This window comes from Mauremys reevesii, linkage group 6, assembly GCF_016161935.1.
Source record: "Mauremys reevesii isolate NIE-2019 linkage group 6, ASM1616193v1, whole genome shotgun sequence".
Lineage (NCBI taxonomy): Eukaryota > Metazoa > Chordata > Testudines > Geoemydidae > Mauremys > Mauremys reevesii.
The window spans coordinates 11,168,861-11,194,932 of record NC_052628.1 but is presented as its reverse complement, the minus strand read 5'-3'; the positions used below and the strand labels follow the sequence as shown (position 1 = coordinate 11,194,932).

Below are 26,072 nucleotides of genomic sequence, written 5' to 3'. Positions count from 1 at the left end.
GGAGGAAATGATTCAAGTAGGCAAATTAAAGGAAAAGGCTGTGGGCGAAACTGACCCTCTGTCCAGGTAAAGTGAATAGCTGTAACATAGGAGCCTCTCTGCTTATGCTCTGAGCTGGAGGCCTCGTATAATAATAAAACATGCAGTTAACAGGAACGCACTTCCAACAGAATAAGGGAAGCTGGTGTCTTGCTGACACTGACATCGATCTAAACGACAGGAATGTACTCTCTGATCCCACCAGGACAGCGCCCACCAGAGCAGATCTTTCACTGGGCGTGTCTGATTGTCCAGTCAACATTCCCCCTTTGCCAGCGGACAAACAGCAAGGTCCAGTGTAGAAGTACCCCTGTGGGCAAACAGCAAAGGCTAATGAAGCTGTGCTCTCCCTTGGGGGGCAAGAGTAGATTTGGTATGAGTCAGGGCATAATTTAGATTGTAGCAACACCTGTCCCCAGCTGCCAGGCAGCACGGCCCAAAGCAGCAGTGCTCCCCACCCCAGGGGACAAGTTGCAAGGCCTAGCATTGCAATAGTATTAGGACAACTAGGTCTGGCCGAACAGCAGCGCAGCAGGTCATCACTCAGAGCAGCCCTGTGGGCAGGTGATTTGCTCAGTGCAGGCCACAGCAGAGAATGTGGGAGTGGCAGAAGAATAAACAAGAACTACACAAACCCTTCCACAATAAACCTCTTGGTCAATGTGTGATCCCTCGATCTGCTGGCAATGCTCCTACTAATGCAGCCCAAGATGCTGTTAGCCTTCTTGGCAACAAGGGCACACTGTTGACTCATATACACAATGACCTCTTGGTCACAAGTTTCTGTTCAGAATTTCTACCCAGGCTGCTGCAGCACTGCCAGTTTAATGCCTAACGATCTTGTGTTAGAACCAGCAGTGGCTTGGAGAACATACCCAAAACGCCATGACAGAATTCAAGTGAAAACCTGGAGGTTACTAAGGATACAGGCACACTTGTGGCGTAATTAAACAAACAACACACCCGCAAAATGCAGCCCTCGATTAATCAAATCCCTGACAGCTGTTTATTGAGGAGAAGGTGTGGACGGTTCACTTGTCTTGGATGGATTTCTGCCGGAATAAACACTACTGCTTTTGAAATGTCAAATCCCATTTTCTTGTCAAAAATATGCACTGAAACTATACACACAGAGGGTGTCATTACTGCTGGCATGCTGCGGAGTGGGGACTCCATGTATGGAAAAGACTGAGCTGGAAGAATGTTTGGAAAATCAAGAGTTATTTTGCAATGGGGCATGACATCTCCCTGGGAGAAAACATACCCAGATTCTGCAGATGGAAAAGAGATGATGGTGGATTTCAACACCCTCCGATGGATCTAATTTGATCTGGAAATGTTCCCGTGTGGAGTAAAAATTAGAAGTTTAAGGCTCTTCTTTGAATCAGCCTGTATATTCAAATTGGAGGTGTAATTATTTGGTAAGACTTCTATAGTCTCAATCATAAAACAGAGCCTCTTGAATTCAAAAGGGCGATGCTTGTGAAAAGGAAACAGGTCAGATCCTTAGCTGGTATAAATCAGCAGAGCTCCATTGACTTAAAAAAGCTATGCCACTTTACACCATCTGAGGATTTGGCCATATTCCAATCTAACTTTACAGAACCATTTGGAGGTGGGATAGAATGTGTAGGAGCTGCTGGCAATGAATGCCACAAAAGTAGCCAAGTGCCAATACGTCCAGGAGTAGGGTCTGAGTCTCAGTCAATGGATTGTATTGTCAGCAATCGAAGAAGCTACCCGCTCTAACACAAGGAGTAAAGGTATGAAACTAAGGGGAAAAGTAGGCTTAATGTCAGGAAAAATACCCTGACAGTGAGCTGTATCAGGTCATAGAGAAATCTACAAAGGGAGAAGGAAACCCCTTGCTTTGGACATTGAAGACTAGGCAAAACACTAGAATGTACTGTATGGAACTCCTGCAGTGGCTGGGAGATAGATTACTGGATGATCTAATACAGGGGTTGGCAATCTTTCAGAAGTGCTGTGCCGAGTCTTCATTTATTCACTCTAATTTAAGGTTTCGTATGCCGGTAATACATTTTAACATTTTTAGAAGGTCTCTTTCTATAAATCTATAATATATAACTAAACTATTGTTGTATGTAGAGTAAATACGGTTTTTAAAATGTTTAAGAAGCTTCATTTAAAATTAAATTAAAATGCAGAGTCCCCCGGGCAATGTGAGTGCCACTGAAAATCAGCTCACGTGCTGCCTTCGGCACCCGTGCCATAGGTTGCCTACCCCTGATCTTTTTTCCATCTTCCACTCCAGTGGACCTACAATAATCCCCGACTTTCTGCTGCTTTCAGAAGTTTACTGCTCATAAAGACAAGAAAACAAGGATGAACACTGCCCGCCATTGGTGGAACAAGGATGAACACTGCCCACCATTGGTGGAACAAGGATGAACACTGCCCACCATTGGTGGATTGCAATAATATGTCATATTGACTAGAGTTGCTGGGCCAGCCATTTTGGAACGGATCCGAGCCTGGCAGTGCCCATCTGACCTGGACAAGCTATAGCTGTCCTGCTGTTCATGCTCACTGCAACACAGACATAGTCAGATAAAAGGTGGTTGAATTCAGGCTAATTGAAGTCTGTAGTGACAACCTGAACTCAACTTGAACTCAATTTATGCTTACCCCTACTATCATGACATTTGTCTCTTGAGCTCAGATCTCTTCCTAGTCTCCTCTTCTTGACTTGGCTTCTAGTTTAAAAACAAAACAACAACAACAACAAAACCCTCCAATCTCTGAGAGAGTCATTGAGGAGGTTGGTTTGAAAGGATGCTCCATTTGCAGGTCAATAAATACCTTGCATTTCTATGGCACCATACAAGTAAGGATTGCAAAACACTTCAGAACCATTACTTAAGGCACACAACACCCCTGTGAGGTGGGTCACTATCCTGATCTCAGAATGGGGAAAACTATGACTCAGGGAGATGAAGTGATTTGCCCAAGGACACACAGCATGGCAGTGACAGAGCTGGATTAAGAACCCGGATCTCCTAAATCCAAGTCTTGTGCTTTATTATCATAATTATGTACAGTCAAACCTCGCAATAACGCGCCCCGCCATAACGCAAAATCGCATAGAACACGATCACAGGTTGGCTCCCCTTTAAGGTATAATACAGTACGGTACTGTACCAATGGTCCCCAACACCATGGCAGGGGAGAGAAGCTGCAGCCCCGCACCTGCCGGGGACACAGAACTCTGGGACTGGCTCTCTGTCTGTCCTGGTCTGGGCGGGGCGGGGCTCTCTCTCTTCCAAGAAGAGCCCGCGGCCCTGCTTGCCGGGGACACAGAACTCTGGGACTGTGGGTGCCGGTACTCTCTGTCCTGGCAGGCGCGGGGCCGCGGCTTCTCTCCTGCTTCAAGAGAAGCCGCGGCTCCCCGCCTGCCGGGGACAGAGAACTCTGGGGCTGCGGGCGCCAGTGCTCTCTGTCCCCGGCAGGCGCGGGGCTGCAGCTTCTCTCCGGCTTCAAGAGGAGCCACAGCTCCCTGCCTGCCGGGGACAGAGAGAACCGGCGTCCGCAGCCCCGGAGTTCTCTGACCCCGGTAGGCGGGGAGCCGTGGCTCCTCTCCGCTGCTGGGCACTAGGCGGCGCACATCAATGCACCGCGTTGAGGACCACTGACAAACCCCGCTATACCGCGACCCAGCATTTAGCGCGATCGACATTTTTGGACCCCAAACATCGCGTTATAGTGGGGTTTCACTGTAGTTTGTTCCAATGATGAATCGCCCTCTTACAAATCCTGGTAAAATTGTCACTATACTTTTTCTGATTTCTGCTTCCATCCATGTAGTCTTGTCATGCCTGTCTCTGCTAGATAAAAGAGCCCTTTTATACTCAACATTTGCTCTCCATGAAGTCAAGCAATTCACCTCTCATTCTTCTTTTGGACATACTAAACAGATTGAGCTTTTTCAATGTCTCATTACAAGGCATCATCCCCATCACTCAATTATCAATCTTTTCTGTACCCTCTCCAATTTGTTTAACATAATATTCAAAATGTGGACACAAGAACTGGATTCAAAATTCCAGCATCAGTCTCACCAATGCTGCATCACTTCCCGTTCCATACTCACTACTCTATCCAGCCAAGAATGGCTTTAACCTTTTTTACCACAGTTTCACATTGACAGATTATGCTGAGCAGCTCGTCCACTATGGCCCCGAAATCCTTTTCAGAGTCACAGCTTTCCAGCGGACTGTCCCCCATTCAGTAGGGTGCCGCCTGACTCCTTTGTTACTGGAAGGCTGGGTTTGCATGTGGCTTTATTAAAACCTAATTATTCAGTAAGTATTTTAGAAGAACTAGCCCATTCGAGAGAGAATCATGAATTGCTCAAAGACATGAATGGAGAAAAGCAGCAAGAGCAAACAAACACAGGTTTGGTTCTGGCTTATTTCCTTGGTCTTAAAAGAGAGTAACAAGAACCTGAGTCTCCTCCCTCACAATAGCCCCATGCTCACCCAATCAGCATTGAGACTCTGAGAATCAGAAAGCTGAGAGTTCTCACCAGCTGTCCCAGGTCACCACCGGAGGGAGTCACTCTTAGAGCACTATTCCAGCCACATCTTTGGGAGGGCCTCCCGCAATGAGAGTTGGAGCACAACTCCCCCGTCCCCCACTCCACATGCACAGACAGGTCCTGGTGGTGAAAGGAGAGCAGGGGGAAAGGACAAAGATGCAAGAGAAGAAGAGAAAGGAGAGAGAGACAGGAAAAGGGAGAACAAAAAGGAGAAACCCCAATGTCCCCAGTGATTCTAAGGGACAAAGTCCTAGGTCGGAAATAAAATGCTGCCCCCACAATCTAGTGTTTTCCTTTCCTAAAAATCAGCTGGCACCCGATGGATCAGACTGAACAGGTTCCAAACCTTTCAGAGGCTCTTACCTTCTATACAGGGACATCTGTTTTCTGGCAAAATCAATAAACGAAAAGGATAAAACTCCGAAGAGGGTCCTCCTTGCGCTCACGTACGTGAAAGTGAATTCTCTCAGTCCTCAAGGAGAGACCTCGAGAAGGAGACGTGCTGAAGCAAAGCCACAGGGATCTCCAAGGTTGCCCCTGTCTTGCACCCCTGTCCTGCCTGGCTGATGTCAAGATCTCTCTGTGAGATCATTGCCTCCCCACCACCTTTGTCCAATAGGCTGAGGTCCTGCCAAAGGCCCTTGTGATGTCACTGCCACACCCACCCCTCCCCTGCAGTGCTGATGTCCTACCCCTGTCCAGCCACACTGGATGTTTGAGCTGCTTCCCCTGGATCACCCCACTCAATGACTCTTCATTGTGGGATGACACTGACTACACAGTAGAACACGAAAGGCTGTTCCCCAGGCCGCAATCAGGTTTTCATAAGTTAGAAGACTTTATGGCCAGAAGGAACCATTAGAGCATTTAATCTGATCCCCCTGTGTATCCTAAAGCCTCCTGTATATCAGAAGAGCTGGTATCTAGCCTCTATTAGAAGATAGCAAGAGATGGAGAAGCCATCATTTCCCTTGGTACAGTCAAACCACGCAATAACGCGCCCCGCCATAACGCGAAATCGCATATAACGCGATCACAGGTTGGGCTCCCCTTTAAGGCATAATACAGTACGGTACTGTACCAATGGTCCCCAACACCATGGTAGGGGAGAGAGAACGCCAAGGCTGCGGGCGCCGGTGCTCTCTGTCCCCAGCAGGTGGGGAGCCGTGGCTCCTCTTGAAGCGGGAAAGAAGCTCGGCCCCGCGCCTGCCGGGACTGAGAGCACCGGCGCCCGCAGCCCCGGAGTTCTGTCCCCGGCAGGCGGGGAGCCGCAGCTCCTCTCCCCTGCTGGGCACTAGGCACTAGGGGCACTAGGCGGTGCACATCAATGCACCGCGTTGGGGACCACTGACAAACCCCGCTATACCGCGACCCCACATTTAGCGCAATTGAAGTTTTTAGACCCCAAACATCGCGTTATAGCGGGGTTTCACTGTATTATCTCCATTACAGCAATGCAGAGCCCTCAACCGATGCTGTTCCCCATGGTGCTAGGTGTTGTACAAACACATAACAAGAGACAGATCCTGACTCAAAAACTTTCACAAGACTGAAAAAAGGGAAGGGAGAGGAAGCAGAAGTGAGTAAGCTGGCCCAGGTCAGAGATGAAGTTCAGGGTATAGCCCAGGTCCTGACTCCTAGTCCAGTGCTGTCTGAATTACCCCATGATACCACCTGCTTTAGCTGCTAATTCATGCTTTCTCATCTACGTGTTAAAGCAAAACTTCCCACACATTTAGACAGACCCTCCCTGCTTGCTGGAGACATTCTCCAGGGGCCCCTAAATGGCTGTACGGTACACAGTGCAGTGTGCTCTCGCTGGTGTGAAATACAAGGTTAGTGCCACAGCGAAAGTTATAAACCCAGAAAATGTGACTGTGTAAATATTTAAACGATGTGCGCTTAAAAACATGAGCCCTGAAACTGAACCTTCCTGACAAAGAGTAACTATAGGATTCGAGTTAATATTTCATAAGTAAAACCTTCAAGTAGTTGCTTTTTCATGGCAACATTCTGTTTCCTTCTGACCCACGAGTTCTTACAGAAAGGCATTACTGACTGTCCCGCTAGGACACGCTCCCTCTGGGTTCAAAGAGAGATTGAAAAAGATCACAAGGTGGGATTGTGAATATAATGATCCCAGGGATTAGCCTTTCTTCCAGGTGTCATAGGGCAATCCTTTGCACCCTTTGAAAACAGAGAAGGGTCTCTTCACTGCCAGCCAATGCAACCAAGCTCCCGGCAATTCTCTTCTCACTTCCATTTGTTCTACTCCCCATCATATTGCCACAATGCTTTAGATACCTAGAGTCTTCAAAGGTCAGTGTTTCATTTGCCCTCCTTCCAGCCAACAAGACCTGAATGAGCCTCCATTCAGAGCCAATCAATGATTGTTCCTAATCGGAAAGGGCCTAATGATGTGAAATGCAAATGGGAGTTGACAATACTCGAGGCATTGCAATATCAAGCCTAAAGGACAACAGTAAATCATTGAGAGGAAAGAAGATCTTGTGGTTAAGGCACGGGACTGCAACTCAATTCCTGGCTCTGCCACAAACATCCTCTGTGATCTTAGGCAAGTCACTTGATCTCGATCAGCCAGGGTTGCATAAGAGCTCAGCTCCTATTTAGGCACGTCAATGAAATGGGCTGCTTTTCATAAGTCACCCAGCAATTCCCCGAGAGCAATGTTTTCAGTGGTCTCGGAGCTCTTTGGAAGATCTAGCCAGAAATGCCTCAGTCCCCCATCTGTGAAATGGGGATAATGGCACTTCCTTCCTCCCACCCTTTGCCTGTCTTGTTGATGCCGACTGTAAACGCTTTGGGGCAGGGGCTGTCTCTTACTGTGACTATGTACAGTGCCTAGCACAAAGATTTTTGACTGGGGCCTCTAAGCACTATAGTAAAAGACTGGAGGTACTCTCTCCTCACAGTGCCTGAGTGAAGTACATCCTCCGTGCTTTCACCCCTCATCAGACAGGGGGATTTAAGACAGAAAGAACAGCAAAGCGCAGCATAGCATAGTGAAATTATAGTGCTGGTATAGTACAGCAGATCAGTATCCCTGAGTTACTGGGTATTCCCTGTCACGTGACACAATTACGACAGCAATTATTACATGCACGTGCCATTTTAAATAATCAGATTTGATTTAACGGTTGTATTATAAATAACTATACATAATAAATTACACACCAAAAGACTACATTAAAAGAACATTATTAAGGTCACAAAATAAAGCACTTCAGTTAGGAAATGCCAGAAGGAAGGTTGCCTGCTCAACCTTAATTCAGCCCCCTTCTGCAGGATAATGCAATCTTTAATTACATCATCACATACTATTATTTCCACAAGCCCCTTCCCTTCCTGAGCGGGTATTAAAGATTTCATTGTGGTGAGTTTAGGACAGCCATCTTACTCATGAGTGGTGAAGCTTTCAATGAGATATGCAGGACATCCCAAATACATGGTGATGAAACATGTAAACCTTCACACAACACCACATATTCTGAGCATGCCACATATGTTGCAGATGAACTATTTTAGAAACACTTTAGAGAGTTTTAAGAAGTTTTATTGCAACTCTTGGAGTGTGGTATACTTTCCCCTTGTCAAGCCAGGTGCCTTAGTTACCATGGGTCTGACTGTGAAGGGCTCAGAAGTGGAAAAATAATTGAAACTAAATAGAAAATGCATCCAGAGATAACATACAGTAATTTTTCTATAAATAAAAATGTCACACTATCTTTCAGGGCTCAACACAGATTCTGAAAGTCCTCCAATTGGGAAGCCTTTCTCAAAAGGTATAAAGTTCCTATTTCTAGACCCGGGAGCCATTTAAAGCCTGTAGAGCTGGCAACATTTTTATCACTAGCCCAAGACAGAAACTGAGCCTTGGGCAAATTAAAAAAAAAAAATCCAAATTTGGAGGAAAAACTTTTCTCTTCTAATTACATCTGTTTGAAGCCACCCGGGGCGTTGGAATGTAGATGGATTCATGTGCAGAGGGCAGATGAAGTGATCAAAGGGAGTGATAACTAGACGTATTACATTTCTTTCCTATTTATCACATGGACTAATGTGTGGATGCCTTTGCAGCTCACTGGCTTTTCACCTATTGGTGTCATCCTCACTCATTAGTGTCTTGAAATCTGCCAGTCACCGAATCATAAATATTAGAGCTGGTAAAAACCTATCAGATCACCTGGTCCATCCTTATGCAATATGCATGATTGTCCTTACTGAATATTCAAGAGCATAATTTAATGTTACCACCAGTAGGATCATTTGCCTTCTAATTACTAAGGCTGGAATGCAATGGACCACTAGTTCTTCTCCATAACATCTGTATTAATTTCCAATGTGTATTTAGCATGCACGCATACATCTACTCAGCTCACCATAAAATGTGCCTTGCAAACCCCAGAGCTTCCTATTAACCTGGAATTTCCAGAGAGAAAATTGCTCCTGAGTTTGAGGATGCATAGGGGCTCCCCCACCATCCCTCATCAATATTTAGAATTGTTCCCTTTGGAAGAATCCACTCAACTAGGATTCAAGCGGAATGAAAGACCACTCCTTGGGTGCCAGCAGCATCTCAGGGCATAAATCGGATACAGGGTCATATTCTGTAGTGATTTACATCCCTGCAAGCCCATTCAATTGAATGGGAATGTAGACAGTGTATGTCAACACGGAATTTGGCTCATTAAGCATAAGTATGGTGATTCATGGACAGGGTTACACTGGTCACTATGTTTGGGAGCAAAAAGGACATTGTCTCCTGGGACATACTGATATATATCTTGGTTTTCTCCTCATCCGCCCCTCGCCCGCCTGCCCTCCTTAGGAGCATTCAGTGGGGATTATCCATTAGGGCTGAAAGATCCTATCCCATATGCTGAATTCTCTGTGATTATAGTAGTTTTTACCTAGCACATCATTTTATTATTGATCACATGGAATGTCTAACACTCAAAAGGGAACAGCACTGATTGGGAGATAACTGAATATACTGGGGCCTGTATGGGAGGTATCATTAAACACACACACACTCTCCCCCCTCCTGCTTTTAAATCCTGTCCAAGGAGAAGTAAAACAGGTACACCTGGGATTACAATCTCCTTCTAAAGGCTATCAGTAATACACATCATTTTATCATCTTTTTCAGCCAAAATGAAAAAAAATTGCTGGAGAGATCTTTGAACATGCTTTTGCCATCACAAACGCCACAGGTTGCCCTCAGACACTGGATATTTGTGATGTGACAGAAGGCTGCGTTGTGATCTCTTTAGCAGTCTTCCACACTGGTTGCAATGGAATAAAATGAGTATCTTACATTCCTATGCCCCCTTTCAGACAGAAGGGTTCCACAGCACTTTGCAGACTTCAGAAAGCTCTCACCCACCGCTGTAACATAAGTCTTCTCTGGAGTGGGACATAATAGCTGTTAATTGGCACATAGAAAGAGTTTAGAGGAGCTAAGGAGCAATACTCCAGCCAACTGAAATCACACACTACTTCAGAGTTCGGCCTGCGTACCTGGGCCCCCCAATTTTGTGAATATTGCCATTGGCTTTTTAATGACGATAAGTAGCAAGAAGGCCTCTCATCGGAAATACAGCACACAGTGCAATGCCAGGGCATAGGTTTTAGGCTAACCCAGGAGGAAGGATACCATCCATCAAATATCAGAGGGGTAGCCGTGTTAGTCTGGTTCTGTAGAAGCAGCAAAGAATCCTGTGGCACCTTATAGACTAACAGACGTTTTGCAGCATGAGCTTTCGTGGGTGAATACCCACTTCTTCGGATGCAAGCAGTGGAAATTTCCAGGGGCAGGTGTGTATATATAAGCAAGCAAGAAGCAAGCTAGAGATAACGAGGTTAGATCAATCAGGGAGGATGGGGCCCTGTTCCAGCAGCTGAGGTGTGAAAACCAAGGGAGGAGAAACTCATCCATCAAATCACTCACTGCACATTCTGCAGAACCTTGTGTGTGTGGACAGGAGTGGGCCGTTACTCACTAAGGTACTGGCCATATTCCAACCCGTTTCCTTGTGACAGTTGATCACATCACTGCCATAGTGGAATGTTCCCCTTACACAAAACTGGTAGATTTTCTGGGGCAAACCAAGTTCAAATCACACTTCAGCAACAGTTTCTTTTTATACTGTACGGGCCAGAGGACCCAGCACTGCTGCGTTCTTACCACAGGTGACTACGCTGTGTGAGAGGAATGGGGGTGGGGGGGAGGGCATCTAATCGGGGGAAATCTAAATTAGTCCTGATCATCACACACAAGCTGAAAGAATCAGAATGTTTGGTTGTGTGCTTCCCACCGTGGTCTTTTAGCAGATTGTGTGTGTGTGTGTGTGTGTGTATGTGTGTGTGTGGTCTTTTATCAGAGAGAGAGAGAGAGAGAGTGTGAGTGAGTGAGTGAGTGAGTGTGTGTGTGTGTGGTCTTTTATGAGAGAGAGAGAGAGAGAGAGAGAGAGAGAGTGTAAAATGTGCAGCCTTACCAAAGAAAATTTGAAAAAAAAACCCAACCAACCACCAAGATACAAAGTTTGAAACTCTTACCCTCTGTAGGGTTCCCGGCCACAACACATTACCCTGCAATTTACTTCAAGATGGTACCTCTGAGAAGCTCCTTTAGGGTTCTCATCCTTTCTTCCTTCTCATCTTTTCTTATCCCATGTAACACACACAATCCTCGTGGGGGAGGAAATGGAGCGGGCAGGGGGAAAGAGTTGGAAGGAGGATTTGATCAACTCCTTACGCTTTACTGACCACACCATGAAGCAAACAGTTGCGCTAAAAGTTAAAGAAGGTCTGAGAACGGAAACAAATATATTCTGAAAGCTCAAGGTGGTTAAACACAACGCACGGCAACAGCAGCTGAGAGGGCGGGAGCTGGGAACCAGAGGAGACAACACTGATAATATGCCTAATGCATATGACACATTTTTCAGTACTCATATTAACAACAACCAGACCACAAAGTTTCATAAGTTGTCATTTAGTTAAAAAAAATAATCTCAGGCAAGTCACAATAGAATTTGTTTAGCTACAGTTGATTGGCACTTCAAGCTACATGTGGTGTCCAGTCTAATCTTTAGCTGTCACTTGTTTCCCAGCACACAACATGTGAACTAACCACAGAAGACAGCTCTCTGAGTTTGTTGCAGGAAGACACACAGACTGAGGAGTTTCTGTTTATACTGTTCCGCTCTTTATGTTAAAACAATGAATAGCATAATTAAAGAGGTACAGCTGCATTTTTTTAAAGAGTCAAACGTAGTTCAGGTAGTGCAGAATTATGTGGCCCTACTAATTTGTATGGTTTTACAATCAAATTTTCCTATTTAAAAATAAAAATAAAAATCTCTCTCTCGTTGCTGTGTGAAAGACTCACACAAGCAACAGGGAGAACTGGGACTAACTGATTATACAAGGGGAAACAGCGGAATTGATTATACATCAAGTACTGCCAAACACACAAAGTAAACAAACTGAAAAAGAGAACAGCATATTTTCCTCTCTTTAATCATTTTCATTTCCAGTCATTTTAGGGGTTGCTTGTAACAGTAGTAGATAATATTTCAGACACAAGTATGAATTTTCAGTTAATAACACCACTACCTTGCTTTTATGTAGTGCTATACATCAGTAGACCACAAAGAGCTTTAGAAGGGAGGCCAGTATCATTATCCCTATGTTACCGATGGAGAAACTGAGACACAGACATGGGAGGTGACTTGCCCAAGGTTAGCCAGAACACCACTGGCAGATTCAGAAATACAGCCCTGGTCGCCCGAGTCCCACTCTAGTGCTCTCTCCTTTAGGCTAAATCACACAGGCCAGAGAACTTTCCCGAAATAATTCATAGAGCAGATCTTTTAATAAAACATCAACACATCCTTCAGGATAAAAGGCAAATAGAAAGAGATGGGGTTTAAGAAGAAGCTTCTCTTATGGGTAAAGTATTCTGGAATTGTCCATTAGGTAGTTCCTTGTACATTCCTCGCATACATCTGGTACTGGCCTCTGTCAGCAACAGGACACTGACTCCATGGTCTGACTGCCCATGTTCCTATACTTAGTAAATATCAAGGCTTGAAAAAGCCATTACTTTGCTCCTCGTTGGTGGATAGGTGACAGTCCTTACGGATGAAAAGGCTAACTTTCTGAATGTGAACCTAGGCTGTGCTATCTTCTTGAGCTGAATTTGCAGGCAGACAAACCTAATGCCTCTGCTGCTGTCCATAACTTTCTCTAGCAATAACAGCATAGTTCAATTAGGACTCTAGTCAATTGTAGGATTTGCTATTCATAACCTTGTCGACACATGTCAATCTGAGAAGACTCCTGATCCTGTGATGTACTAAGCACCTCCTGGAACATGGAGTTGAGGGTACCTTCCACTTCCCAGGATGAACCTAGCAGTTCACAGGATCAGCCCATCAACATTTACAACATAGCAGATAAATGCACACATTCCTCATATCTTCAGTGAGTTATTTCAGCTGGGCATCAGCAAAGATTCACCTAATCACACAAAGCAGGGCCCCAGTACATTAGCTTCAAGAAATGGCCATGGGCATAAGCAATATCGAGGTATGGTTGTTCATATGCTGTGTCCCAGGCCATTCCAACATTCGAGATACCAACTTCTTCAAAAATTGTCACCACCACACAGAAAAGCAGAAACCCAAGGGAATTTTCCCTTCATTCCCTTCTATTGCACAGAAAGAGAGGATGTGACTATATCCTCACAGAGCTGAGTGCTTTTGCTACAGTCATTGATCTCATTAGCTTTTTGATTTTTCTTTGAGTGGAAAAGTAGAGAGAGAGAGAGAGAGAGTGTGTGTGTGAGAGAGAGAGAGAGAGAGACTGAACAATTAAACAAGATTCTTAAAAATATATGAGACACTGATGAACAAACACAGGAGTTGCCACGTTGTTCAGGAACAGTGCTCCTGAAATATGCTGCTGAATGCAATTTATTATTTATCATGTGGACTTCTGGCAAAATAAGGTCTATAAGCGTCACATCAGAACCAAGAATTCACAGGTCAGTCTAACAACCTCTGTTGTTAATTTCCTGGTGAAGAGAACCCTAAGGGCTTATTCTGTACATGTGCCGCTAGGGAAACTCCCATTGACGTCAGTGGGACTGCCTCATGCAGAATAAGCATAGATTGTGTGTAATAAGGGCTGGATAAAATGGGACTATGGAGACAGGGTGTAATTTTAATAGCATAAGTGCCTATAAGCATTTGGGACCCAGATCAGCTGATCTGATCTCCATGCTGCTGATTTTCCATGTGCATTTTTAATAGTCCATGAACATAAATCTCAAAAGTGGCAGCCCGACGTAGGTTTGAGTCTTCAGTGGGGAAACAACAGGTTACCATCCCAGTGAGGAACTGACACTGTCAAAAAAATTCATCTCTGGATGAAAATACGCACATGCCCTCCTAACAGCAACATCCGGAAAGGGCAGGCGTATCATGTCGCCAGCAATTGGAGATGACCTGTTTTCTCTTTAGCAGGAAATGGGAACAGAACTGCTTCTCTGCAGCCTGTGGCTACAGTATTCGGAGACTGCAATCTAAAGAGGCAAAAAGGACTATAATATAATGACAATACCACTCTTTCCTGTGCCATCTGGTTCCAACATTATTGCTCCATAGAGCAAGGTAGTGAATTTACTGTGGGCTAGGTTAGGTATTATGTCCAGGATGACAGTGCATAGATCCAATCCATACATGAGTTCTATCACAATGCAAATTTAGAGCACGCCAAAGCACTTTTGAAACTGAAAGGCACCCAGGAATAATTTCACCACCACTTAAGTGAAAAGCAGCCAGCAGCTGCTGAATAGCGTATAGCAACATTGAGCCACTGTAGTCCTGGGGACTGGGCATTGAGCAGTGACAGTGATCTGCTGTGTGACGAGAGACAAGTCAGCTCGTCTCTCCTGTGCCCTTGTAAAGTGGTACACTGATAATCACCCTCTTTCGCAGAGTTTTCCCTCAGAAGTCTCCTGTCCAAATACTGATGCAGCTCAATGTGGCGCATCTCGAGCCTGATCCAAAGTCCACTCAATGAGTCTTTCAACTGACATTGGTGGAATTGGATGAGACTCCTAATGAGATGAGAGGATCACATCACAGAGTGGCATGGCTAGAAATGTATGTTTAAGTTTGGTTTGGACACACCAAACATGGCTCACAGGGTGCATGGTTCTAAAGCAACCTGGTGACAAAGTGTGTTCGGAGCAGCACGGGGAGGATTACAGGACATGAAGAAATGAAATAAGAAAGTGATTTTCAATACTTGTGTGCAAGCATCATCACACGTGACATAGGAGGTCAGCCTACATAACCCCAATGGTCCCTGCTGGCCATGGAATCAACGGATCTCAAAGAGCTTTAACAACAGAGGTCAGTATCATTTTCCCCATTTTACAGATGGGTAAACTGAGGCACCGAGCAGTGAAATGGCTTGTCTACAGTCACCCAGCAGAGTAGCAGCAAAGCCAGGAATATAAGACAGATCTCCTGAATCGCAGCTCACCACGCTGACCACTACGCCAAGTCAAAGCACAAAATTGCATTGCTCTTTGGTGTCATATGGCCTCACAAAATATTATAGTACTTTCTGGTTCCAGCTCCCATTCTTAGCTCCTTTTTTTCCAGTTGCTTAACTTAACTTCCTCAGATAAATTACTTTGGGGCTAAAATTGTCCACGACTACCTTGAGCCCAAAGGTGATTTTTCTGGGAAAATCTGAGCAAAATTGTTTCAGGAACTTTTAGGTTGTTCAGAACAAGGAAAAAAAAACAACAACCCCCAAGCCCCCAAACACTTAGATGTTCTTTAAAGTTTATTTCCTGAAACATTTTCCAAAGAATGAATGGTAACTCATGCTGCATATTAAATTAGCAGTAGGCCCAAGCAACTCCCCCTAGGCTCTGAACACCTCTGAATTTTGAAGGGGCTACTTTCAGAATATGAATCTAGATCCAGATGACAATATTGCATACAAGTGAAGCTCCCTAAAGTTAATCACTCCCTATCCTGAACTCTGGAGTATCCAAAATCTCAATCCATCTGAAATCTCAGGAGTCCTTCTGTTCCAGAGAAATAACACCAATCTAGAAATTAGTCATGTGATTACCATTACGAATAGAAATGTATATAAAAACCTCAAAGATCTAACTATCCATCAGTATCTATCTGTCCCATCCCTATCTATAGAGCTGCTCATCCATACCTACCACATCTGTTTATAATTATAGACAGAGCAGTAGCAATGCCAGTAGTTAAGGTTCCCTATCAGTTTTTCCATTATACCACACTGTTTTCATGCCTTTGATTAATTTTAACCTCTCCCTATTCAGCCTCTCACTCAGCTTGGATTTTTGGGGGAGAAAATTTAAGCAAAAAAAAAGTCCAGTCATGCTTCAGAAAATATACATAGAACTTTATCTACCTGTCTATCCATAGTTATGCAGCAACTCAGAGAGAGATGGGAATAGAATTAGGTACCATGCTCTGTGACTCTTCTGCATGAAAGACATGATGTAAATGTATAACTTATTATCCTTTTTACTTGCAGACATCTTACATAATTTCCACTTTGGGGAGTATAAAAAGAGTCAGAAACAGGAGACAAGTACATCAATAGCTTCTGACTTGTTTGGAAAGAAAATAACCAAGTAAATAAAAAATAAATAAAAGACTGATTTCCCTTTCTGCTGTTCTCTGCCAAGAATGTCTGTGCACAAGATATGTTTCAGGCTGGGCAATTAATGATTAATGCAGAGTAGATATGGCTAGTTCTGGAGAGAGGGGAAGTGCGCACAAACATACAGCACATTATGGCAATAAGAGGTTTAAAAGATTTTAAAAAGACAAAACACCTTCCCCGAAAGTTTCAGTTTGCTGCATTTCCCTGTATTCTTTGAACTTCTGTCACTGCAGATGTCAAGCCTCATTTCTGTGGTGTCTGGCATGCCACATTTGAGATACAGGCAATGACACCGTAAAAGGGCCCACGCGGTAAGGAAGGCATTCAGTAATTCCTCACATCGCTGAGTCAGAAAGGACACTGAAGCAGGCTACTTAGTCCATCCCCCAAGCGGGGGTTGAAACAAGACTGATCCTCTATCAAGGATGTCTCAAGGACATAAACAGAGTCAAGACTGCCCTATCTCCAAGTGAAGGTGTCTACACAACCTCACTTGACAGCTGATACTGCCTGGAAGATCTGAAGTGTTGCAAAGGTTTAGCTAATATTTACCCTGCTGCAGCTTATGGGATGGATTCTGCCCTTTTCTAGCCAGCTGGAGGGGCAGCACTGCAGGAGAAAGTCAGACTGACTCAGCCACAATTCTGCTTGTGTTCTCCTGAGGAAAACAAGTTGCAGTGACAGCTCTGCCCTCCTTGCAACAGGTGCTCCTATGAAGCTGGACAGCCATGGTCACACAGTCTTTGGATAACTAGCATCGACAAGGGCCCCTACGTATCTGCATTCCCCAACCAGATTCTTCCAAACCCTTTTATAGAGGCACAGGTATGAGAAAGGTTCCCTGTGTCGTGTCCTCTCCTCCCTTGTATATGTAATGACCACCATCCTAGTCATCAGTAGGGATTGAACCCATGTCCTCAAGGGGTAAGAGAATAGGCTTCTCCAGCTTGTGCTGAAGAACCATCCCTCTCTTACTGGCAGCTGCAGCAGACTCCTGTCTTCTGTGAATCAGGCACACTGAGCTGTGGGCTGCGTGTGCAAACACAGGACTGAGCACAATGCAGCCCTCAATCTCAAGGCAAGAGGTGAGAACAAAGGAAGAAGTGTGGACTAATGGTTATAGCACAGGGCCCAGAAAATGGGTTCTACTTCTAGCTCCATTGCCCACTAGTTGTGTGGCCCCACAACTGTTACTTAGGGCTAACTTTCCCCACAAGGGGATAATATAATTCAGGGGTGCCCAACCTATGGCCTGTGGGCCGTACCAGGCCCACCAGAGCATTTCATAAGGCTCACGGCCCGCTTCAACACAAACAGTCAATTCATTAGTGTTTTGTTGTCATGTTTACCTCATTTTAGTTTACACAAGGAAGTATCAGAAAATGCCATAAAAATGGGTTTAATAAATAAAATGTTGTCATGTTTCATAGAAGCGCAAGCCCGCGAATAACAACTCTCTGCGTTCACAGCTCAGCTGTAGGCTAACCAGACCAATTAAACAGGTACTTACTTAGTGATTGTTGCTATAAAACATCAGGAAAACGCCTTCGGATATGCACAGATTAGCTGCAGTCAGTCCCAGATACAATACTTTTGTTTGTTTTTTTTTCTCCTGTTTTCTATCATTCTGATACACATTTCATGCACTGATTTCTCTCTTTGTTTTTAAATAGCTAATACTGTACATAGAAAAAAAACCTGCGTAAATACATACGAAACAAGCTGAACTTAAAATATCAATCTTATTAAAATATGTAGAGTCTGCTTGGCCCATACAAAGTTGTGCTTAGGTTTATGGGGCCCTCCCCTGTAATAAGGCTGGGTACCACTGATATAATTCACTTACATACCCGATAGGTCAGTTGTAAAAAAATTACTAGTGCCTAAGAGCTTTGAGCTCATTGGATGACAGAAGCTACAGAAGTGCAAAGTATTATTATGATTATTTAATTCATGCATATATACATAATCTTCTACATGGCTTCCCCACCTAAGTTCAAAATGAAAACAAAAAGCAAAAACGAAGCGGAACGGAAATCAAAGAAAGTCTAGAAATTATTTTCTGAATCATAGGCCTCTACATCATATAGAAAAAAACCTTTATGCAGGGAAGTCAAAACTATATGAAAACATTAACTGCCCAGGAGCATGTGGGATTAAAGCATCTGAAACAAAGTTATTTGAATCACATCAAAACCTGAAACTGAAGTTCATTCTCTACCCTTCCCCCAAAAGAGTAAAACCTATCAGTGCATGAAATGTAGCTAAGCTTCACTAAAGCCAAATGCAGGATTTAAGCACCTAGATTAAAGGACAAGTTGTTTGTGCAACTGATACGATATTATGAAACTTTAGACATTTCTTTCACAACTGACGAGGAACTGAATGCATTAGACAGGCCTGTTTCACATCAGAAAGCACAAAGACTCCAAAGTCCATATTCCACTGGATTTTTCTCTGAACTCCATTGTTTGTGGTTAAAAAAAAAAAAGGTCAGAGCCATTTTTAAAGGAGAAAATCATATTTCTTAGGCTGTAAATGATACTTGCTGCTAGCAAGAAAACAACTGGAGCTTAATCCTCCTGGAGCAAGGAAATTTTCAAGGTCAAAATCACAATAGGTATAATCCCCTAAAGAAAGCAGGGAAAAAAATAAAATACATCAGGCCCTGGTTGGCGGTGCAGAACTGCGGCACATTGGCAATGATTACAAATGACTCTGTCAAGTGCAACAGGTTTCCTCCTAACAATTAAAGCCATGAGATTTTTTTGCGGAAGGTTTGCAATATTTGGGGGTGCCTGGTTAACAGAGTTGCATATTTATTCTCAAAGGTCTTTTCCCCGGGTGGAAGGCATTATACAAAGTAACGGAAAAAAATAATCCCTCTTCAAAGCTCTTTATAAACATCACCTCATTAATCCTCAACTCATCCTCCCAAAGAACTATTCTGCTACTTTTACTCACTAACTGGTACCTGACCCTTGATTTCAGATACACTGCCTGCAGAGTGTACTCAAAGTCACCAAAGAGGGGGCGAGTCTGGCTGAGAGGGAGTCAGGGTTTGTCTCCACTTACCAGGGGATTGACCGGTGGCAATCGATCCACCGGGGGTTGATTTAGCGGGTCTAGTGAAGACCCGCTAAATCAACCACCAATCGCTGTCCCGTCGACCCAGAGCGGTGTAGACACTGCAATAAGTTGACCTAAGGTACGTCGACTCCAGCTACGTTATTCATGTAGCTGGCGTTGCATAATTTAGGTCGACTTAGCCCCGTAGTGTAGACCTGCCCTCAGTGTTAGAACACTGGAGTTCCTGGAGCACAGTCCTGTGCTCAGATTGTTAGGGCATCCATTGAGATTTCAGCAGTTCCGAACGCAAGGAGATTCAACCATGAGACTGCCACCTGGCTGGGCAGGAATTTTGCTCCTACCACTGATTGCTGAGGGAGGGAGATAGACAAAAACTCCTGGTATAGCTGTACACATCCTAACATTGCACTTGTGCTGCATATACTTTCCTTTGTTAGTTTCCCCTTTCTTGGGGTTTTGCAATGCAGATGGTCTCTAAGGAACTGATCCTGTTAACACTACCAAGCCTAGCATTTATTACCACGATTAGTCTCACTGTCTACAACAGAAGTGCTCACAGTAATATGCTACCTGTGCTTAGCAACCAGGGCACGTGGCACTGCTGCTCTGCACCTTGTTTGCATGAATGCAAAGGGAGGGTAAAAAAAAAATACTATTCTGATCTGGTAGTATTTGTATTTTGCATTGGTATCGATGCCTCCTAAAGGTGCTGGGCAATAGTGAGCCATGTCCACCAAGTTATGTCCAGCCAGAGAATTTCATCCTATTCCCCTGTATTGGGCCCAATAGCTTGTGTTTGGCTAAAGCATCTCTTCCACAAAGGCATTCAGATTTGAAGACATCAAGAGATGGCAAATCCACCACTTGCCTTGGTAGTTTGTTGCAATGGTTAATCCTCCTCACTGTAAATTATTTGTGCCTTATTTCTGATTTGAATTTGTCTGGCTTTAACTTCCAGCCATTGGTTCTTGTTCTGCCTTTTTCATTTCAACGGCTGCTTGCTGTGGGTAATTTCTTTGTATATCAAACCCTCCAACTTGCAATGTATTGAATAATTATTCTGGGTTGCTGGACAGGTTGGTCTATTTCAATGTCTTTTGTCTCAAAAAAAAGCAATTTGTCCAGGAGAAGAAATAACAAAAGGGATGTGAAATCATGACATCCCAGCGAATTTCCTCTCCAACTACTTTACCGACTTTACTACAACATTAACAGCTTTGGATTAGGTTTGTCAAGTACCTTCAAGCAAAGAAGAAAAGAAGCAAAACAGTTCAATATTTGCTCTCTGACAGCCTTTTTTCTTTGGCAAATGTATTTTTTGCGATATCCTCCAAATTCCTATGCCAAAGGAGCTGCTATTTTGCAACTTGATATTTGTTTAACCAGATTAGTGGAGCCAATGAAAAAATAAAATGGAAATAAATAATAAAAGAACAACCCCACATCTCATTAATTATTTCAATACCCACAATTGCAAGGCTTAAAAAAAAATACTTAAGCTCACGTATTGTTCATCAACTTGTATGGTGGCCAGATCTGGGATTGTAACCAGAGACAATTTTGTATCTATTCTGTTAACTTTCAACACCTATTGACTTTGCATGGCGCCATGCAAAGCAACCCTAGACTGTGGTTTTGCAAATGACAACATGCACAATCCATAGCCCATGGTTATTAAAAATAGTGCACCCTGAGGACCAGTTCAGCCTTCCGTATGGACACGAAATGTGATAGAGTGATAAACAAAAGGCCAGCAGGAAATTGGCATGCTGGTGTGTGCAGTTGATTTAGCTTTCCTCCTCCAGGGATGAAAAGATGTATGCATTTGATTGGTTGATTTGGGGAAGCAGTATCCAGGCCAAAAGGCAAAGCATGAGCTCAGTCATTGTCAACCCTGAGTGCTTAAAATCAGAAACTAAATTCCATATGGAGGTGCCAAAATAAAAATGACTGGCTTATGCAAAACTCCAATTGCCTTCAGGATTTGGAGGTGTGCGCACTAGACAACTCTGAAAAATCAGCTTCTGTTTATTCAAGTGCCTAAATATGAAATCAAGTTGATAGCTACGGTACGGACATCCAAATTTCACAATTCTAGGCATGATAGGAACATAGGAATTATGAAGTCCTTACAATTTATGAATTGCCAGAGTGGATCAGAGCCAAGATCCACCTAAGTCTAGTATCCTGACTCTGACAGTGGACGGAGGACGGTGTAATAACCTCACTATAGGCAGACATAGGGTAATCTACCCCCACACATTAGGTCTCATCCTGATTTCCAGCAGTTATAAATTGGCTTAAGCCCTGATAATTAGTGTCTGGAATTCATGGACAGAGTGCAAAAGTATTTAAATAATAGGTAAGATAAAGCAGATCCTTAGTTGGAGTGAATTGGCATAGCTCCATTTATTTCAATTTGCATCAGATGAGGCTGTAGCTCAAACTTCCTAAAAACATGGCCGGTGTGCCTAGTGGACTCATAAAAAGAAGCAAAGTGACTCACTAAATGCAACCTAGAAACAGTTTGCTTTAGACACAACCAGTGCAAGTGACTGATTGCGACTTCAATCTTTAGATGGCCTTACCTTAGGTACTTTTAGGCCTAGTCTACACTGGAGGGGGAGGGGGAATCAATCTACGTTACACAACTTCAGCTACGTTATTCACGTAGCTGAAGTTGACGTACTTAGATCTACTTACCGTGGTGTCTTCACTGTGGTAAGTCGATGGCTGACGCTCTCCCATCGACTGCGACCCTCGCCCTGAGGAGAGTGCTTGGCAGTCGATTTATCGCGTCTAGACTAGACGCAATAAAATCGACCCCTGCTGGATTGATCCCTGCCCATCGATCCAGTGGGTAATGTAGACAAGCCCTTAAAGTCCTCATTACCACAGAATCATAGAATCATAGGACTGGAAGGGACCTTGAGAGGTCTTCTAGTCCAGTCCCCTGCACTCAAGGCAGGACTAAGTATTATTTAGACCAGAGGTTGTTAAACTGGAAGGTGGACCTCTCTGTGGGGGACGTGGAATGTATTCTGGGGAGAGGCGGTGAGACACTTTAGGGGGGAAAAAAAAAACTTACTGGACACATTTTACCCACAGCAATGAATAACTAGCAAAGATGATTTCTCCAGACATATTAGGTCATCAGATGGCGCTGTGCATTTGACTCTAGATGATGCTGTGGAATTTGAAGGATTTCTGTTAAGCTTGCCTAGCATTATACAAAGACATTGCCATCTGTACATTAAGCCGTTTGCTATGATGCAGTGGGCACATTTAATGTTAAGCATCGACCACAACTGCAGTTTTGCTTTTGCTATTACTACAATGGATAGTTGGTTCTGCTTGAATCAATGCCTTACTGTTTTTAATATTTAGCGAGAGTTGCACGTTGATTTTTTTATTGCTCTTCTCTGGACTTTCTCCAATTTGTCCCCATCCCAGCTTGGTATAACTTTATAAGTGTACTCTCTATGCCATTATCTAAATCACTGATGAAGATATTGAACAGAAACGGACCTAGAACTGATCCCTGCGGGACTCTACTTGATATGCCATTCCAGCTTTATTATGAACCACTGATAACTACACTCCGAGAATGTTTTTCCAATCAGTTATGTGCCCACCTTTTAGTAGCTCCATCTAGATTGTATTTCCCTAGTTTATGAGAGGGTCATGCGAGACAGTATCAAAAGCCTTACTAAAGTCAAGACATACCACATCTACCACTTCCCCCCCATCCACAAGACTTGTTACCCTGTTAAAGAAAGCAATTACATTTGTTTGGTATGATTTGTTCTTGACCAATCCATGCTGACTGTTACTTATCACCTTTTTATCTTATAGCTGTTTGCCTGCCTTCTTGAAATCCATTATCTGTATTGTGCTGTTTTCCCTCCTAACATTCCTTAGAATTATGAACTCTTTCATTTCATAATCACTTTCACTCAAATGCCTTCCAATTCTCAACCAGTTCCGCCCTTCCTCCCTCCACCTTCTGAAATAAAAAAAAAAAGTCTCCAATATATTCTGAGAATTTGTTGGATAATCTATTACCTGCTGTGTTATTTTCCCAAGAGATGCCTGGGTAGTTAAAGTCCCTTACCACCACCACCAAGTTCTGTGCTTTGGATGATTTTGTGAGTTGTTTATAAAAAGCATCATTAATAGTAACGGAGAACCTGAATCTTTAATGCAGTTAACTTCACATCATGTCTATAAGGTAAGAACGTATTTTTACCCCCATTTTGCAGAAGAGAACCTGAGGCACAGAGAAACTGATTTGACCAAAGTCACAGAGGAAGTCTGTGGAAGAACAGAGAATTGAACCCAGGTGCTAGGCTAACTTCCTAGTTACTGGACTAGCCTTCCTTCTTTGGCCCTGAGTTGATTCAGCCACTCACAGACCACTCTAAGCTCCCTCTTAATCATCAAGACATGATGGGAAAAGCAATTCAGAGCCTAGTCACCAGATGCCCATCCACTCCTGTAGCTGGGAGTCACACTTACTTTAAAGCTACCTCTTTGGTGAGTGTGAAACCAAGCATACAAGCATTACAGAGGCAGTCAAAACTACTGAAACATTATTGATCCTTAGCTGCTCTTGGGTTGGAGCTACCAGACAGAAACATTCATTTTGGTTTTCGACCAAACTGAAAGAAAAAGAAAAAAAAAAAAGAGGGGGATGTCAAAAAGCCAAAATTTTCCACTGGGGGGAGAAAACCCCATTTTCCAACCAGCTCTAGCATATATTGACAGGGGCTCAACCTTGGGACACAAACTCATGAGGGACATAACAGAACATCCCTATAACATGTAAGAAATGCTTATTCTCAATGTAGTTAGATGACCTTTCATCTGAAGATCTCAAAACACTGGACAAAAATTAACTAACCCTCATACACTCCTGGGAGGATAAGAGTTAGCCCCACTTCACAAAGGAGGAGGCTGAGACAGGTGACATGACATCCTCATGGACACACAGGAGGTCTTCAGCCAACCCAGGGACAGAACCTTAGGGCTACAATCTCCCCTCAGACAGGGGTGTCTGTCTTTTGAAGTCATTCATGTGAATGTAACTAGGGCCAGCTCCAGGCACCAGTGCAAGAAGCAGGTGCTTGGGGCGGCCAACGAGAGAGGCGGCACGTCCGGCTCTTAGGTGGCAATTCAGCGGTGGGTCCCTCAGTCCCTCTCAGACGGAAGGACCAGCTGCCGAATTACCACTGAAGAACAAAGCAGCAGTAGATCGTGGCTTTTTTTTTCTTTTTCCGCCGCTTGGGGTGGCAAAAATGCTGGAGCCGGACATGATGTAAGTAACAGGAGGCTTTGACTCCAGCCATCTGAATCTCCCCCCACCCCGTAAGAAAGGATTGGTCATAGTCTGCTGCAGGAGAGGAGGTGCACAGGAGTCCTTAATTCCCTTTCCCGGCTCTACCCGCTATACCATACTTCCTCCAATATGAACACCAGGAGAAGCAGATGCTAGCTCGGTGAGCTACCTTTTAGCCTCAAGAGACATGCATTTGAGAGAGTACTCCAAGCTGTGGAGAAGGTTGAAATAATGGGAAGGACACTGGACAGATAAATATTACTGTTAGAGAAGTAAATACAAAACACGTTACATCTTTGGAACCGTGTTACAAAGAGTAGGCCCAATATGCATTGACTTAAAGACCTCATTACAGGAGCAGAACATCATCACCTCATCAGTTATAATGAAGCCTCTGAGGAAAGGGGGGCAGAGGAAAGTTTGATCTCTTTACACAGGAATTCTCCCTCTTCTGTTGTCTTTGTCCCACTCTGCAAATAAACAAACAAAAAACAAAACCGTGGCAGCAAGTCTCAGGCTAGGTCGACATAGCAAAGAAAAAGCGGCAGAGCTCGAGCTGCGAGGCTGTTTCATTGCGATGTAGACTTCCGGGCTGGGGTGCAAAGGTCCCAGAGGTCCCGAGCCCAGAAGTCTATACAGACATGAAATAGCCCCACCCCATGAGCCTGTGTCCGCTGGCACGGGGCAGCTGTGGGTTTTTCTTTGCTAAGCAGACGTACCCTCACAGCTCAGGACAACTGGCTTGGGTCAGCGGAGCTCAAGCTGCAGGGCTAAAAATAGCATGGTAGACCTTCAGGCTTTGACTAGCACCCAGGGTCCGAAACCCAGGGATGGGAGGGATCTTGGAGCCTGGGTTCCAGCCCAAGCCCAAACATCTACACTGCTATTTTAGTCCCGCAGCATGAGCCCCGCGTGCCTAAGTCAATTGACTGAGGTTCTGAGCCTCGCTGCTGCAGGGGTTTGGTTTGTTTTTTGCTGTGTAGACGTATCCTCTCTCTTTCCTCTTTACCTCCCACGGTTTCTCTTCTTTCCCCTCTTTTTCTTGTAAGAGAGCGAAGCACTACTCTGTTCCTAAACCAGCACTGGCTCATGAAATCAGGAGCATCTCTTTCCAGGAGGATCAGGAAATGGCCTGGCTCAGATTTCGACCCTCTGTGGAAAATCCCACATGTGAACCTCAAGGGCTTTGGTTTTTCAAATACAGCAGAGTTTCCCTGCTGGGAAACCCTCAGGCTTGCCCATCTGCTGTACAGTACAGTGCATACTATTACAATGGCACTTTAGCAATAA

The 26,072-nt window shown here is 44.1% G+C and overlaps 1 protein-coding gene across 8 annotated transcripts in view; it reads right to left on the bottom strand.

Annotated features, from left to right (window-relative positions):
• Positions 1-26,072, bottom strand: part of SETBP1 (SET binding protein 1) — a 326,031-nt gene that overhangs the window by 113,026 nt on the left and 186,933 nt on the right. Inside the window, exons 1-2 of one of the 8 annotated variants that reach the window (XM_039543818.1) lie at positions 4,961-5,143; positions 2,689-2,756 (exon numbers count right to left, since the gene is read on the bottom strand). The exons of 6 other annotated variants lie outside the window; for them this stretch is intronic. In XM_039543818.1, coding sequence (XP_039399752.1) covers positions 2,689-2,700 — 12 coding nt within the window. In that variant the 5' untranslated portion in view covers positions 2,701-2,756; positions 4,961-5,143. Of the gene's footprint in view, positions 1-2,284; positions 2,333-2,688; positions 2,757-4,960; positions 5,144-26,072 lie in introns of those variants that run through there. One more of the 8 variants, XM_039543817.1, reaches the window with a different exon arrangement.